The sequence below is a fragment of the Vulpes lagopus genome, chromosome 1, assembly GCF_018345385.1.
Source record: "Vulpes lagopus strain Blue_001 chromosome 1, ASM1834538v1, whole genome shotgun sequence".
In the NCBI taxonomy this organism is placed as follows: domain Eukaryota; kingdom Metazoa; phylum Chordata; class Mammalia; order Carnivora; family Canidae; genus Vulpes; species Vulpes lagopus.
The window spans coordinates 145,595,712-145,613,649 of NC_054824.1; the positions used below are offsets into that span (position 1 = coordinate 145,595,712).

At 47.9% G+C, this 17,938-nt stretch overlaps 1 protein-coding gene across 2 annotated transcripts; it reads right to left on the reverse strand.

Moving 5' to 3' along the window:
* Nucleotides 1-4,280: 4,280 nt before the first annotated feature.
* On the reverse strand, nt 4,281-13,063 carry LOC121497923 (Fc receptor-like protein 1). 2 transcript variants are annotated; one of them, XM_041767744.1, is made up of 11 exons: nt 12,577-13,063; nt 11,701-11,970; nt 11,167-11,217; nt 10,374-10,661; nt 9,933-10,211; nt 9,488-9,601; nt 8,437-8,464; nt 7,366-7,448; nt 7,085-7,153; nt 6,394-6,425; nt 4,281-5,470 (listed from the first exon to the last, which is right to left on the reverse strand). In XM_041767744.1, exons 2-11 carry the CDS (start codon nt 11,921-11,923, stop codon nt 5,390-5,392), a joined length of 1,248 nt encoding a protein of 415 aa, XP_041623678.1. In that variant the 5' UTR covers nt 11,924-11,970; nt 12,577-13,063; the 3' UTR covers nt 4,281-5,389. The 2 variants fall into 2 exon arrangements, with proteins under 2 accessions (XP_041623678.1, XP_041623669.1); XM_041767735.1 differs by lacking the exon at nt 12,577-13,063 and having other exon boundaries at nt 11,701-12,080.
* Nucleotides 13,064-17,938: the final 4,875 nt, after the last annotated feature.

The following is a 17,938-nucleotide window of genomic DNA, read 5'->3' on the forward strand; positions in this document are numbered from 1 at the left end:
TTTATTTCCAGGGTAAGAGATACATTTTTTTGGAGGTGCTAATGTTTGTTGGAGCAGAGCTGGCTAGTGGGAATCTCAATGTTGTCTCTGCAGATGCTCTCCAAATGCTATTTAGGTAAACCCAGACCCTTCTGCCCAGAAGATTCTTTACAATGCAGTTCATTAATTCCTAGAATTCTGATGGGTCCTCCATAGTCCAGATTAGCATGGTAGGGAATTTGGACCAAGAATGCCTGGAAACTGTTGTCCATTTCCTCCCTGGTGAATATGAAAATGAAGGTGCTCCAGAGATCCAGTTGCTCCAAGAATTATCCATACATGTACTCCAGGCAATCTGAGAAGGACAAGAGCAAGTTTAGTTTCAGGTAGTGATTGTTTTTAGAAGACCGAAGTTTTACAGGTCTCAAATTTTTCTTCTCCATGAAGAGGATCATTTTCTTCAGCGTCAGTAGAAAGTATCACAAACCCCTTTTGAAGAAAGCTTGCCATTCTTGTTATGGGGAATAGAGGTGAGCCCCATCTTGAAGTCTGAGGTTGGGGGGACCCCCGGGTGGCTCAGCGGTTTAGCGCCTGCCTTTGGCCCGGGGCGTAATCCTAGAGTCCTGGGATCGAGTCCCACATTGGGCTCCCTGCATGGAGCCTGCTTCTCCCTCTGCCTGTGTCTCTGCCTCTCTCTCTGTGTGTGTCTCTCATGAATAAATAAATAAAAATCTTAAAAAAAAAAAAAGTCTGAGGTGGGAAGGGGCACAGGGGCACTTAGTGAGGCTCTGAGTAGTTATTGGAGCAGCATGTGCAACAGGGAGCAGACCTCCCTGGGTCTGTGAGGATACCTCCTGCCAAGTTGCCCGGACTCCCTGGGGGTGGCAGGCATGAAGGGGCCCCTGGGGGGGGATCAAAGACAATTCAATCTGAAGCTCTCTGTTTTCTGTTCTAATTGTATATGTGTGATCTGGGTAGAGGGGACATTTGGGGGCATTTAGCACACTCACCCTTAGCAGAGCCACCCACAGCTGTTTCCTTGGGTGTCTTCCAGCAGTAAATATGGGCTGTTGGTGGTAGAAGACGATCAAGAACCAAGATCCAGGGCAGTCCGGGTGGCTCAGCGGTTTAGTGCCGCCTTCAGCCCAGGGTGTGATCCTGGAGATCCGGGATCGAGTCACATGTCAGGCTCCCTGCATGGAGCCTGCTTCTCCCTCTGCCTGTGTCTCTGCCTCTCTCTCTCATTCTCTGTGTCTCTCATGAATAAATAAATAAAATCTTAAAAAAAAAAAAAAAAAAAGAACCAAGATCCAGATTGTACTTGTGGCTTTTGGTCTTGATTCCCCTTCCAGGGATTTGCTTATTCTTCTCACATACTCTGCTAACCACTCTTTCCGAGGTCAGGAGGTGGTGATTCACCCGTCAGAGGAAACGTGCATTCATTCATTCAGTGATGGATAAATAATGCATAATTTTTTAAATGCATACTTAAGCAGGTAAAAAAAAAAAGGGAAATTCCTCCATTACAGATAGGAGAAAAAAGGAAGTGGAAACAGAGTATTACACATATATGTAAATTGACACTACTGATGCCCAGAGGAGGAAACTATCATAGTGGATACTTTTTGTGAGCTTAGCATTCAGTCCATGTGAAACTAGGAAGGCAAAACCCTCCATTTATAAGAGAGAGAAGCCTGAAACCAAAACACATAAAGTCTGGACCACCAGCAGGCTTTCCTTGTAATAAAAGAGTGGCTTAGTGGAAAAAAGATTCACCCACCACCAGAGATGACAAGCAACCTTATCTTTCTACGAGCTCTGGGGGAAATAGTTTCCCCTGAGACATCAAAACCCCAGAACTGTGCCACTCCCATGGGTGAGATAAAGAATTGTCATAAAAAGTGGTCCCAAGTTAGAAACACCCCCGGGGCTTAGAAGCAGCACTTACAAAATGGCTTTTGAGGGATAATCAGAAGCACAGATCATGTGAAGCTCCTACTGTACAGAGGAAGTGTCTCCATCAACAATCACAAAACCCACCAAATTATGATGAACAAGATTCAAAACGTGATTAATGCAGGTTTAAGTACCTAAACCTTCAGGAAGAAGAGCTACCTAAGAATTACAATAAATTTAATGTATTTAAGCCATTTTAAGGTGGTTAAAATAATAAAATAAAGTATTACACCCATAACAGCAAACAAAAAGGGAAATTTGAAAAGGAATAACAATAATTTTTTGAGCATTTAATGTGTGCTGTGTGCACCTCGAAGCATTTTTTTTTTCGATGTTCTAAATCTTTTTAAAAATTTTATTTACATTTGGGACGCCTGGGTGGCTCAGTGGTTGAGCATCTGCCTTTGGCTCGGGGCGTCCGGGGATCGAGTCCCATATGGGGCTCCATGCATGGAGCCTGCCTGCTTCTCCTGTCTCTCTCTGCCTCTCTCTGTATCTCTCATGAATAAGTAAATAAAATCTTTTTAAAAATAAAGTAAAATTTTATTTACATTCAATTAACATATAGTGTATTGTTAGTTTCAGAGGTAGAGTTGGTGATTCATCAGTTGACCTTGAAGCATTTTAAACAAATGATTTTACATAATGAGCAAGACAGCGTTGTATATTAGTTAACAATTGTTATCCCAGTTTTAAGCATGAAGAAATACACAGAGATTAACTAATTTGACCAAATTGCAGTGCTAGTAAGTAAATGGTGGAATGCACCTGTAAATCCAGAAAGAGTTCAACCTTCTAGTCCCTGGGGGCTCCCACTTCATTCCTGGAGCCCTCTCTAAGGTCCAAATACTTAGCAGTATCAGATAAAATGTAAAATATAAAAACCTACACGTGTCCTAAAAAAGAAAAAGTTAAACATTTCTATTGGCCAGAAATAGAAATGCAAGTGAGAAATGCAGCTGAGGAGATGAGAGCCAGTGAGGGTGCCAGAGAAAGACAATCATGGCACAAGCAAGAGTGGGTGCAGAGGTCCTGAGCTGGTACGACTTGACGGGGGGCGGGGTGCATGAAGAACACTGGGGACCACACAGTTGGAGCCAATCCTGCAATGGGCAAAGTCATCCTGGAAAGAAGTTCAAAGGGTGTTAGTGTTAAGCAGAAATACTAAACAGGAAGTTCATGTCAGATGTGTATTATCTGATGAGATAAAGTAGCATGGAAATAAAAGAAAAAAGAACAGACGACTTAATACAAAACAGTAGATTATATTTTTTAAAAAAATACTTATCTCTATCTCACATAATTTGTTTAATTCCAAAAAGTAAAGTCATAATATAAATATAATATAAAACGCCAAAACAGGAAAAATCAGATTCTTACCTCACACCAAACATACCTATGATCCTGTGGATGTATATCAAAATTATGAAAGCATTCTAAGAAAATATAAGAACATTTTTATAACATTATCACATGGGAGGGAATGTGAGGGAAGTTTCTGGAATGATGGAGGAATTTTACATCGTGACAAGAGTTTGGGTTACCTGGGTGCATGTGTCTGTCAGACTGATGGAGCCAAGCACCTCAAATGTGTGCACCTCATTATATATAAATTATAAATAGTTCCTACAAAAGCTATAAGAAGAAGGCAAATGAACACTGAGAAAATGTGCAAGGGTCAGCACAGGAAATTTTAGGAAGAACTACAGATTAACAGCCAATTTATGGGGGAAAATGTTCAACTGTGTTAGTCGTTTTAAATTTTTTTTAATTTTTTTTAAATTTTTTTAATTTATTTATGATAGTCAGAGAGAGAGAGAGGCAGAGACACAGGCAGAGGGAGAAGCAGGCTCCATGCACCGGGAGCCCGATGTGGGATTCAATCCCGGGTCTCCAGGATCGCGCCCTGGGCCAAAGGCAGGCGCCAAACCGCTGCGCCACCCAGGGATCCCCCGTTTTAAATTTTTTAATTGAGGGGCACTTGAGTGGCTCCTTCAGTTAAGCATCTGCCTTCGGCTCAGGTCCTGATCTCAGAGTCCTGGGATAGAGCCCTCTGTCGGGCTCCTGCTCAGTGGGGAGTTTACTTCTCCCTCTCCCTCTGCCCCTCCCCCTGCTGGTGCTCTCTCTCTCTCTCTCTCTCTCTCAAATAAATAAAATCTTATAATAAAATAAAACAATAAAAACATAAAAACATAAAATAAAATAAAATAAAATAAAATAAAATAAAATAAAACAATTTAATTGCAGTAACAATGATACTTTGCTCTCACAGATTGATTCTCTCATGTATTGCTGATTGATGTATTCACTGATAGAGGCTACCACGGAGCAGTTTAAGTGTATTTAACAAGAATGTCAAATGTTCACAACCTAAAATGTCCTAATCCCTGATTTACAAATTTATCCTTCAGATGGATTTGCAGGAACACAGAAAAATGTTTGTTCAATGACATTTATTTTAGTATTATTTTTATAATATAAAATTTTTGGAAATCACCTAATGTCCATCAGTGATTGAAAAGGTTAAAATATGTTACGATAATATTTAGTTAACAACACTGAGTTTTTAAACAATGGATACCACTTGCGGTATTAGATGTAGGAAAGGTTCTAACTTTTTACATCATAGACTTCTAAATTGTTTTAATTTGTAAGAGTTGGTGTATAATTCTTTTTAAACTAAAATATAGACTCCAAATGGTATTATCACATTTTTAAAAATTTGTAAGGAAGAGAAGAAAAATTATATTCATAAAACTTCTAGAGGTGCAACAAATACAGAATTTTGGATGTGGTAAAACGTAGAAAGATTGTGTTTCATTATAAATTTGGGGGCATCTAGATTGACCTGTACATACAAATATGTCACTAAAATTGAATGTAGCCACAGTAACTCTTTATGAAACTTTGAGTTCTAATGCACTGAGTCACATACTTTATGCAGAAACAGGATGAGTCCTGTAAGTCAGGGCTGGAGTTCTGTTCTGGGGTTGAGTACAGAGCTCGTCTGCCCTGGGCCGGGACAGCAGCCACTTCTGTGTGCAGCTATCCTGCAGAATCACTAGCCTTGTGTCCATGCAGTCTGAGTGAGCTTCACTCAGGTGTCCCTCCTGGGTGTCCCTCCACCCCGAGGTCCCAAGTTCTTTCACCCACTCTGTGTCCTCTGATAAAAAGAAGTTAGAGCACAATTTGACATGTGCTTAAAGAACCAGTTGGAATCAGGTTATGGTAACAAGGTCCTTCCCACTGCCATGTTCATGTTGGTTCTTTTGGGTGGTTTCTTCAAGGGCTAGAACCACTTCCACTTCACAGTAGATGCAAGAATAGTCTCTGGGAGCAAAGCACCTGGGTGAGAAGTACCAGAAAGCTGACTACCCCAGGGCCTCTGAAGAACACATTGATTCTGAGGCTTGGAGTCATGCAAGGTTTCCAAAGAGCAAAATCTTCCAGAACTTTACATAGCATCTTCATAGTCTACATCTGTAACACTTGTATCACTTGTATTCTTCAGCCTAAAGTAAATGGCTGAGGCATCCTAAAAACAAAGGCACATGGATAGGACCAGAGCAGGGAAGACATATGGAACATGCTTCCATCTGGTTCTCTTCCCCAATCAGCCTGGATGCATCCTATGTGCACTCCACGTAGCACATTAAGTGGAGCCTCTTGGAAGACTGACCCTAGGTGAGCATTTTCAAAAGGCCTGTGTCCCCCTGGTGGGCTGCAGAGGTGCTCCTGATGAGCCATATGCTCAACCAAACATGCAAACTCCCGTTCTAATAGACCACTCTTAGGCAGTTCCACGGGTGGTCGTGTTTTTTTTTAAGGATTTTGTACTCATAAACTACATTTAACATGTCACTAGATTTTACCAAGGATACAAATTCTGTCCTGAGACATCTGGTTACGCTACCACACTAGACAAACTTACAAAGCACCTACTGTTCTTGCACATATATGGAGCTGAAATTCCTGCAATTTTCTGGAAGTATTTTTGTATTACCAGTGATGTGTTGAATTTTTCAAGGTTTACAAATTACTGAGTTGACACAAACCACTATCAGTTTAGCTTTGTTCAATATTAATTTGGTTTTCCACAGATTGTGTGGTTAACCTCACAATACAAAGTGGTGTGTGTGTGGTTCAACATTATTTCAGGATAAAGATTTTCGAAGAATAGAATTTTTAGACCAGTCATGCACTAGAGTGTAACTACAAATCATCCAGGTCTCCATGGCTAAAGGAAACACCTGTGCAAACCTCCACAGTTCCCTTGTACAGCGAGGCTTTACTGTAATGATTGAATGTTTTTCCCACTGTGTGGGGAGATAAGGGAAGAGATGGTCCACAGAGATCTTTTGTTTTCCTAAGTGGCCATAGTTTTAAAAGTTTGAGAACCAGTTCCTAGAAGACAGAGAGAAGAGCAGGAACGAAAGTACAGGAAGGATTTTAACTCACCTGGTCCTCGGTATGTGTCCTCAGGGGCTTTGCTGGGGAATAAAAGATGTGTCACATGTCATTTATATTTAAAGTCCTTCACTAACCTCATGCTAATAAAGGCTTCTTCTTCTCCTATCTGCAGGAGTGTCTGTTTGCTAGTCCTCTTCGTTTATACATTAGCTAATTAATTTAAATCCTTCGTAATTTAATGTAATTTAAATCAATCACATTGATTTTCATCAATATTTTTAGTCTTGCTTTTCTGCCTATCACAAACATGATTTCTTCACTGTAAAGAAAATGATGGGCAGCCTAGAGGTGGGCATGTGAGTAGGTCCCCTGGGCATTTACTCTCTTCACATTTCTGGACACACCAGGTATGGATAGAACAACAGCAGCAAGTGGGCAGCTGTGTGGGTGCCACAGAGAGTGCGGGCACGGGGCCACTCAGAGAGGACAGGCGGACACCGCCACCCCAGCTGCCACCTTGACAGTAGGCGCTGAGCTAGCACCTGCACTGGGCTCTCTATTCGGGGCCCCCAGACCCAAGGCCAGTGCTCAGAAAGGCAGAGCGGAGCCCAGAGCCAGCTCCAAAGCAGAGCAGCAGCGCCCAAGGACACTTCCTATATGTCATTCGCTGCCACTGATTTATCCTCTTTGCTCCAGGAAAGACAAAAGTCAGAGACAAATTTAGTCCCCCACATCTCACCTGCTGCTTGCCGCTCCTGCTGCATATGGTACACCAAAGAATAAATCTCGTCCCCGCTTACGACATTCACTGAAAAAGAAAGGAGGTGTGACACAGTCCTTTCTTCCTGCCACTTATGTCACTCCGTGCCAACCACCTGTCACCACGAGGACAGATGTGCTGTCTGTTCACCGAGGTGACTGGGGCACAGCAGGCACGGAGTGGGCCAGCAGACCTCACCCCCCCTGTCCCTTCCTCAGCTCACTCTAGCTACTTGGGCCAGGCCATTTGGGAAACCTCACCATTTTCGTATACAGACTGTCCTTGCAGTGGGGCAGCTGAGTTGACGTAGTTGGAAGCTTCTGGCACAGGGCGGGGAGGGCTCCTGCAGACAGGGAAACACACGCTAACTAGGTGGGACAGCATCCCAGACACCCCAGACATCACCGTCCAGGGTTGTGAGCAAGACATCGAAGCAGAGAAGCCTGTTAGCAAGGGTCCTGAGCAGAATACGGACTTTTGGGGAAAAATCGGCAGTCAGCTCAGCTGCATGGTACAAGCCCTGTACCTGGGCTGAGCAGGGCATAGCAGTCTCCTGGAGTGTAGAGCCCATGAGCGCAGGTCTTTACCTGATGGGCTCAGTGTGGCATTGCCACACCTGGAATAGTGCCCCTCCCATCACAGGGGCTCAGTGAACATTGAACGATGAATATTGACTCCTCCCGATGGAGAACAGGCTGGTAGGCAGGACAGGCAGCTTGCGGAAAGGAGAGAAGAAGGTGAACGTGGGCGTACGTGTACTCCTGGAAGACTACTCCAATTTGGGAAAATAATCTGATTTTTGTCAGCATAAACAACGACACAGCATAAAAATATGTCGACTAATCATTGATATTCCCAGGTGCAAGTGTTTTAAAAATCTTTTCCTTCTCTAAACTAAACAGCTTCACCAGCGAGTTTTCAGGATGGTTATCGCTCTCTGGCCTGAGTGATAGAAAAACACACATATCTTCACGCCTCTGAGACGCTTTCAGGATCTTGGGATCCTGTTCTCCTGCCTCATCAGAATGACTCATAGGCCCTCAGATATTGGTCAATTGACTGAATGAATCAATTCATTGGTGAATGTGTGAAATGGTCAAAGTAGTTCAATGAAAGAGGTAAATTAGGAAGAATGACAGAAGAAGGATTTAAATTAATTAATGCATAAGCGAAGAGGAATGACAAATGGACACTCAGTTGCCAGTGAGAGAACTGTGGAGTGGAAGGTGGGATAATAAAATATGCAACAAACACATGAGAGGGGACAACACAAAGCTGTTAAGATAGGTTTTTCTGCATTATCGGTGCACACAGAGGGAGCAGAGCCTCACCTGGGCAGGTCCCTGGCCGGACGTCTTCCTACAAGTCAAGCAGATGAGCAAACATGTCAAAAGGGGGAATCTGATTGTCATTGTTGGCAGATGGGCCTCGTGTGGGGACTGCTCCTTGGGCCAGGGTGCCAGCATGTACCAGAGAGCGTGCTGGCGATCATTTACGCAGATCCTTCACTTTGCAGGCGAGGAGACTCAGTGCAGGATGGTTAGTCGAGCTTCCCAGACAGCTCATACCAGAGCGAGGACCTGAGCCCAAGTCTCTGAAGCCGAACACCTATTGCACTTTTTGCTTTTGGCTTTAATAACACACTACCTACTCTTGTCACAACAGGGGCCCTCAGAAGCAGACACTGCCACGGCCATGTTACAGATGGGGTGAGGTGCCCCCAGGTGCCAGACATGCTTGGAATTTAAATGAGAATCTCACACCGTCTTCATCTTGCTCAGTGGAGAACAGGACTCCAACATTAAATGCACCAATAAATATGTAATTACCAACTGTAATTAGTAATAGCCAGGGAAGCTAAATAGCTTGGTGCTCTGATGAGGAGTAGAATGAGAGCATTGTAGGCTGTGTAGCCGGGTGAAGCCTCTCAGGGAAAAAGACATTTAAGATGAAAAGCAGGAGAGACCCCGCAGCCAGCAGGATGTAAGGATACATGGACGAGCATTCCAGAAGGGGGAAAAGTACATCATGATGCTCTGCGGGACTGAGAACTGAGCCAGTGACTATAACTGGGGGGGTGGTCAGCAGAGCAGGAATTGCTGTGCTTCTCTTCCAGTGGCTGACTAATTATTTTAAAGAGAGTCACAGCTTTGAGTGAAAATTAGATCCAGAAGCACCAGACATCAGCTGAACCCCAACTGATCACGGGACGCAGGAAGAGGGCAGGACTTGACCACAGACACTGCTAGGGGCCGGAAGCGGATCGCGGTTTGAGTTGCTGGCAGGACATTTCCTGTCCCTCACCATGGACACATCCCCAGTCGTGCCTATTTCCATGAAAACAAAGGTCACAGTAACAAAATACCCGAAATAAATACTAACCTATTTTTTTCTTGAGCCAACAGCAGAATAGGGCCATAATGGTGGGACCGAGGACGCCAAGCAGCCCCTCCAAGATTCCTGAGGCAAGCAGTTCCTCTCTGTCCTCCACGGGCACTGAGGGGAGAGGTCTACACATGAGCCCCCGTGCAAGGTGCTGGCCTTGGGAGAGAGATGTCTCGAGGCTGGACTGAGGCTAAGGTCTGCTCCTCCAGAGTGAGAGGGGCAGGGGTGGCAGGCCTGAATGATGTGACTTGCAGCTCATCACACTGATGGCAGGAGAGAGGCACCAGCCTTCACATGCTCTGTGCCCCTCAGACATACCTCCCAGGACAGCACCACCCACAGACACTCCATCGTTGGTAGCACAGTGCCAGAAATTCTGTGGGGTCAGGATACTGGAAAGAGGCATTGATTGACCAAGACAGTTCAATAGCCTGAGCTGTACCTGTGATGTTGAGTGTCACCACCTCGCTGTGCTGGGCCCCCAGGCCATTGTCAGCTTCACAGGAGTAGTTTCCAGAATGTTCCATGGTCAGAGAGAGGTTGAAGGACGCTCCTTCTCCAGAGGGGGCTGAGCTGCTCCCCAGGGTGACATTCTCATGATAAAACTGGTACAGGATCGGGGGAGAGCCCCCGTGGGCCTCACAGTGAAGCTCCACCATGTCCCCAGGGAAGACCTGGGCCCCAGGCACCCTGAGGGTGAGGATGGGGCGGGACACTGGACCTGAGGGAGATGGCAGGCCATCAGAGAGGGTTTCCATGTCGTGACAGACCCATAATCCCTGCCCACACAGGCTCAACCCCCTTGAACTTCCCCGGGGTGACCCAGGGGAACGTGGAGCCCAGCTAGTGGGGATGCTAGCGAGACAGAAGGTCGCAAACTTACTTCTAACGGTGATGCTCACGAGCTCGCTAACACTGGGGCCGTAGCCGTTGTCGGCCGTGCAGTAGTATTTCTCCGAATCACTCTCCGTTACCCTTGGGATCTCGAAATTCGCGGACAGTGAGCGCTGGGTCTTTGTTTCCAGGTTCAAACCCAGGGCCCCTTTGTACCAGGAGAAGGTGATGTGTCCCGTGCCCTGGGTGGCCAAACAGATGAGAACCAGCTTCTTTCCCTTCTGCACTTGTCCCTCTGGAGGCTGTGTCTCCAAGCTCACATTCCAGACCGGGACTCCTACACAAACACAAGGTGACACAGATGGGGTGACCGTCCTGAAAGCAAAGGTCTTGGGTAAAGTCAATAATTTGTACAGTTTAATGGTGGCAGGTGGTGGTATTCTGAAGGGTGTTTTTGCTGATTTGGGTCAGCCTTGGTCAGGTGGATGGTGGTAGGGTGAGGAAGGCCAATGGGTACAGTACCCCCTCCCTCCAGGACCCTGGCTTCTCAAACCCTCACTCTACAAGGCACAGCAGTACAGTGGCCATAGTCCAGATTGCAGATCAAGCTTTCTGGCCTGGAATGCTGGTCGTACATCTTACTGTGTGTGCTCCAATGGCTTCTCTGAGACTCAGTTCCCCGTCTAAACAATGTGAGGGGTCATGATAGTTATCTCCTACAGCTGGGGCGGTTCCATTACATAATGCATTTGGGGCCTAGAGCGGGGCCTGCTGCCCATCAGTTGTTGGTTCTGGTCCAGCCTCACCAGTGCTGAGTTTTGAGCAAGGGTAGGAAAGCCAACCTTCTGGAGGAATTCCACATCCGCTTCCCGGCACCATGGACGCATCCTTGTCTGAGAATGGGGGAGGACGTTAGAGTGTCCACCCTGATGTGGAGTGACATGGTTCAGAGTCACAAAACACCCCCTTCTCTACCTCTCTTTCAAAACCCAGCCCCAGCCTCTCCTCCGGGAGCTTCCTGCACAAAGCCAGCCTTTACCATCCAGGTCTGGTTTCTGCAGCTCCCTTGACTCCCACCACCACCACGCGTTTCCTCCTAGCTGTGGAGAGTGCCGAGGGCACTTCTGGACATCACGGGCCATGATTATGTAGTGATTCACCCCCACTCTCCAGCACCGGAGGACACAGTGAGGGGTTCCTAAGAGTCCTCTGTGCACTTGAGCAGGATTAGCAAGAATAAGGGAAGACCCCTCAAGGACTCTGATAAGGAGAGAAGCTCAGGCTCTGGCAAACTTCCAACAGCTTCTCCTTCTGCAGGGAAGAGCAAACCCATGCCCCACCTGAGTCAGCCCCCAGTACAGGACCCCCACGCTCACCTTGCACCTGTATCTGGATCCTTGGGCTCCGAGTGACTTTCTGTGCTGAGGTCTTTGCTTCACACCAGTAGGATCCCGAGTCTTTCCTCCACACAGTGGGAACCTGGAGCACCGGGTCACTGCCACAGCCCATATCCAGGGCCTGGTCATCTCTGAAGAAGCAGAACTGGAGCTGGTCATCCAGCTGCTGAGAAGTGGCCTCAGTCTCACAGGTCAGGGTCATTGATCTCCCCTCCAAGGGCCAGGAGGGCCTGGCTGTCAGATGCAGTGCTAGAGAGGAGGACAAAAGACATGCCAGGGAAATGGGTTTCAGAGTTCCTGTAAGAGGCATGTTGTGTTCTCAACATTTGAAACAAGGCCCAAACAACCTGTATATTGGGTGCAGAGACCACCCCCCAGCTCAGCACCACCTGCCCCTGGGCAGCACCTCCTCTCTCCACAAGGCAACCTCCATCTTCAGCTTGATTCCCACTCTGTGAGCTAAAACCCCCTGTTTTGGAGTCAGGACAGGGTACTGACGACCGTTATCGGAGATGGTAAAGCCTGAGGTTTCAGAAAAAGTGAGCGTGTCTCATTCATTCTTGTTGTAAACTAATTGGTTATCTTCTTCTGCCCGCCCCACCGGGCATCCCAGAGCCACACTGTCGTTCATGGACAGAATGTGACACCAGAGGGTCTGCCAATCAGGGGAAGTTAGAGGAATTCAGTGCTTTCTTTATGGATTGTCTCCCACCCCTGTTAGTGCTGCTCCCCATAGAAGGAACAGGCTCACTCTTGCCTGAAAGTGCCACGTGCCCACACCCAGCTCCCTGGCTCTGGGATTTCATGCAAACCTCTGTAGAAGCCACAGTTGTGAGGGACAATTTCAATCCATACCTTAACCCTCAGGAATGTCTCCCTTGTTGGCTGTAAGGGCTCTTCTCGGGGTGGGCTACAGATGGGCAAAGCTGGGTCCCGCTTCCCTTCGTCTCCATCGGCCCAGCTGCAGCACCCAGGAAACACCAAATCCCTGAGTACACTGGCTCTTGAGGCATGTGTCTATCCAACCTCAGAGCCTCTGCTCTTTAGGAAAGTTTAGGAAGTTTCCCTCCTCACCAGATGAAAATGCCAAGTGTTCTCAATCGCAGAGAGGTGATTGCTGCACCAACACCTGTCATCCTCCAGCCTGGCTCCTGGAATGCTTTACCCTAGCACTTTTAAAAACTCAATTCCAACACTGGTACCAGGATGTTTGCTCTGGGAACTGGGATTCCTGTGCACTGGGGGCTGTTTTCTCTCCTTGGGAAAATGCAGTCCCCAGAGCACTGAGGACAGCACAGCTCTTGGACAAAGAAGGGAATAAAGCAGACATCTAGGCACCTGACCCCACCCTTCTGAATGGGGCGGGTGGTATAGAGCAGACACCGGACAGGCAGTTTGCAAGGGCGGGAGCTCAGTCTTGCAGCTCGGAGCTTGTTTCAGATCATTCTCAGGTATTCCCAGGAGTACCTGGCAAATGCCTGGGGGTGGAAGCTTTGTTTCTTCTGGATGTGGTTTTGGATTTCTGCTTAGGCTCAGATTGGGCACATGCATTTGTAGGGTGAAAGGGTCAGGCACGAGGCATGTTGGCACTAACCCTCGGCCTGAGTTCAGCTTGGACAAACCTTAGGAGAGCACCCAGAAGGCTGGTTTGGCCCTAAATATCTCTGGCCACTGGCCCTCCAGAGCTTTGTCCCCTGGCTGTTCGTGTGACCTGTGTTCTTGAGGTGGCAGGAAGCCTCTTTGAGCCCTGGGGTTAGTGCCCTAAGTATAAGAGCAGTTCTAATGTATCCTGGGTTGAAACCCACTTCAGTGGAAGATTCCTTCTGGGGGAAATCTTCCTCCTCTCTTCGTCTGGTAAAGGTGAATCAGAATCCGAGCAATGGCAGGTTTGCACCAACCAGGGCCTCAGAAGGAAGTCACACAGGGCAGCAGTTGTGGCGACAGAGCAGGGCCGGGAATGCAAAGGAGGCAGAGGGCTACTGCGCTTTCACGTGACCCAGGGGCCGACCGTCATGTCCTCCACAGATGTCAGATGGCAGCGTTTCCACCGTCACTCCTTGGGGAGCCCCCTATGGGGAGACAAGGGGCCTTGGAGCCCTCCAGGCTGAGAAGGCAGAGATTCTTCTAATATCCATCTTCCACACTCTCTGACTTCCTGTGGAAGCGCATCTCCCTTCCTGAGCTCACACTTCCCACAGAAAGGACTGTGGTTTTGAGAAGGTCAGAGCAAGGCCTGCTCTCCTAGCTGAGCAGCCATGTGTCAGGTGCACAAACTGGTCTGAACACAGGCACCTGGTCCCTGGGGAAGCCGCTGTCATGGTAGACCTCTGCGGCTGTCACCAGATGTCACACAGCATCCACGGGCCCCCTGCATGGACCGGCCTAGTGACAAGATGCCTGCAGACCGTGAAGAGGAAAGGGAAGTGCTACGTACCTTCACTGGTTGGTTCTCGGGGTTGAGCTAAGAGAGAATTCAGGAGACATCAGTGTCAGTGTGGATGGCCCATGGGCAGCCCCATGCTGCTCTCCGCATGCCCTCGCCCACTCCCTCCTCCCCCCTTCCCCTCCCATCTCTCCTTGACTCCTGCCCCCTGTTCTTCTCCCTCTGTCCTTTTTCACCTCTCTTCCTCTCCTATGTGCCCCATCACCACACAGTTCCCTTCGTGGTTGGGAAATCATTCCCAGTCATTGCTCCCATCCATGGTTAGGAGGTGGTGCCTTTGTTTCATGGCTCCTTCACTCCCCTGGCCCTCATCCCTCCTCTCAAATGTCCTGACAACCCCACCCTGGGCCGACCGCAGTGACAACAGCTAGGTCCTGCTTCACACTCAGTGCCCTTTATGCACCAATGTCTTGGCAGAGGAGGTCCACAGAAGGGATTTGGATTTCTCCAAAGATCCTCCCAAACCCCAAGGGCTTGACTGTAGTGTTGCAGCATGAGGATCAAGAACAGAACATTCTGGGGAGCTGCAGGCTCTGCAGCCAGAGAGCACGGACCTGAACGCTGCCTCTTTTCCTTACAAACTGTGCTACCCCAGGAAGACGCTTCACCTCTCTGGGCTCTACTTTCCTTTTCTGTGAAATGTAGGTAATAATAGACTTACTTTCCAGAGTTTCTGCAAAGATTAAATATATTGGTATCCATAAAATGCTTAGAATCATGCTTGGCATTTATTTCACATTCAGTAAATATTACTCATTATTGCTACCTATTCGAGCCCATGTTTAGTCTGAGATGCTTAGCCTGCTATTTTAGCTTATTTGTTCCTCAGCAGAATGCAATCAGTGGAGCTGGCATGAAAATCACATTTTTTAAGCCACCCATACTACAAACAATTTCGAGTGCTCACTGTGTGCCAGGCACTGCACGCGGGATTGGGTTTGTAAGAATGAATGTGAACAACAGTGTTTGCCATCAAGGAATTTAGAGAGAGAGCCAAATCAATATATAACCTGATTTCAGAGAGCAATCAGTGCTATAGGAGAGCTGAAGCCGCGAGATAGGTTAGAATATCTCAGGATGGTCTTGACTCAGGAGAGATGCCAACTGAGTAGAAAACAGAATGAAAGTAGAGAGCTGCCTTCTGAGTGTTTGGAAACAAGCACCCCTGGCACCAAATGAGCAAATGCAAAGGACCTGAGAAGGAATGAACTCATGGGGGGAGGAAGGAGAAGCGGTGGCCCTAGAGTGGATACAGAGGCAGCAGTGGGCACTGGTGTGGTCAGAGGTGGTCAGAGCCAGTCATGGAGGGCTTCCTGGATTTGGCCCCAGGTCTGGATATCATTCCAGGTATGATGGGGAGCTGTGGGCAGTTCTGATTCCTCTTACGCTTGTAAAATCACTCTTACCCTGGGAGAAGGGCAGACCACGGTCATGCAGGAGCAGCAGAGAGGACACTTGTAGCGATTTAGTCAGGAAGACAGAGGACACCAGCTCAGGCTAAGCAGGGCTGCCCGTGAAGGGGCAGATTCCAGTATAAATTTGAAAGCAGAATCAGTAAAAATTACTTACAGTTTGGAGGTCAAGTGTAGAAGAAAGAGAAGAAGGAGTACAGGTCTTAGATTTTTGGCAACAGCCTCTGGAAGGGTGGAGGTCACCGTAGGAAACAGGTTAAGTGAGGGGAACATACAGGAGATCAGGACATGTGTTTGGCCGTGTGGAGTGCAAGGTGTCGATGGGACAGCTGAGTGGCCGTTGATGCATGAAAAGTGCTCAGAGGAGAGACCAGAGCTGGGAAATGAGCTTGAGTTTAAGAACAAAGTGGAACTGAAGTGTCTGAACTGGGCTGGGAAGTGAGTGCCAGTGGAGCATGAGGTCTGGGCACCAGCCTTAGGGCAAGTCCAACACTGATGGCCAGGAAGCAACAAAAATTGAGTTAGAAAGAAAACCAGCAGCCTGTGGTGTTCCAGAAGCCGAGGTAAGAGGTGCTTCCAGAAGACAGAGCGAAGGAACACCCCTGAGAGGCCGAGGGAAAGGAAGCTGAAAACAGAGCCTGGGTCAGGGTGACGTGGAGAGGGTTGGTGGTCTCAGCGGGAGCCGTGAAGGGGACAGAAGGTGGGCAACCGTGGCTCAAGGAAGGGTGAGGGGGACCTGTCAGCACCGAGAACCAGCCAGTGGTCACCGGGGCTTAGGAACCTGGAGGGTTTTATGCCAAAGGGATGGAGGCCAGGAGGGAGGGTTTGAAGCAATGGAAATGCTCTGCATCTTGATGGTGCTGGTGCTCACATGACTGCAGATCCTTCTGGAAAATCATAGATGGTGCATCAAAGAAGTGAATTTTACTGTCATGTAAGTTAAAAATGAGTTTGAAACAGGAAGGATGGGAGGAGCTGAAGCACTCCCAGCAGCTCCCTGGAAATTTTGTGAAAGGGAGCAGGCCAATGTCAGGGCACATTTCTGTCGTTTTAGGAGAAAAGACATGGTGGCATGTTTGTATATTTACAGGACTAACCCAGAATGAAGAAATGTAGTGATGGCACAGTGACGGCTGTAAGAAAGTGAGAGCATCAAGGACCCATGCACAAGGGAGGAGTTCCGTCCTACACCGGAGTATGGGCAGTGTGGTCCTGATGAAGGACACACAGCAGGGGCGGGGGGTTCGCAGACACGGCTGTGGAAAGCTGAGGACATTCTCTTTTCATGGCTTTCCTTCCTCGTGACGTGCAGCCAGCTTATAAACTGAGAGCGAGGAGGAGGAGTTTGAGGAGACAGAGAAGGTAGCAGACAGCGGTTTGATTGTGAAGCACTGACTAGGAAGGTGTAGGAGTGTCACTGGCCCTGCCAGTGCCACCACAGACGTGTGCCCTATATATAAAGGGACATGAGTTAAGGGGTGATGCCTTCCATGTGAAGTCACATTCAGCTGCTTAGGCACTAGTGTGAAGCGTGTTGATGGAGAGGGTGTAGCCGGGGGAGTGTTGGGCCAGCCCCAGCATCTCAGCTGAGGGGCGGGGGTGCGGAAGACAGTAACTAGCACTGAAAAGTCACTCTGGGAGGTTCAGAAGAGAAGTTGCAAATGCAATGTGGCCGGTGGGTGGGATTGTGGTAGGGTGCCAAAAACAAGGATTTTGAAAACCAACTGTTGTTGGTAATGATAAATTCTAGGATGTGATGGTAGGAATGAGGGACCAAGGACAGAGGATAGAGAAAGACGTTGACGGCAAGCACAAGGAACAAAGAGCCCAGTCTGCTGTGTGAATTATCCCCATGGCTATTGACAACAGGAGAACAAAGACAGATTTCATATCAGAAGGAAAGACAGACACTTAATGTTTCCTATGAGATAGAAACCAAAACGATAGTTTTCTTCAAACATCTGGCTGTCCAGTCTTTACCACCCACTGCCTGACTCAGAGCTGCCAGTTGGAGGCAGAGATCTTGGCATTGGTGGGCATAAGTGGAGACCTCAGAGGGATGGGGGCACTGGGGCTGGGACCCCACACTCACTGGCACATCCTACTCACCGCACAGCAACAGCACGAGCCCCAGCAGCATGAGGACCAGATCAGGGACTGTCACTCAGATGTTTATCCTCCAGCTCAGAGAGGCAGCGGCTGGTCTGAAGGTTGAGGAAGTCGGGATGGGAAGTCCCACTGCAGCACGTTTACAGAAATAGAAGAACGAGAGCCTCCCAAGGCCCACCTCTATTTCCTCTCCAGTGAAGGCTGGTTCCCTGTCCACAACTTGAAGAGCGTGGTGCACTTTAGCACATTAGGA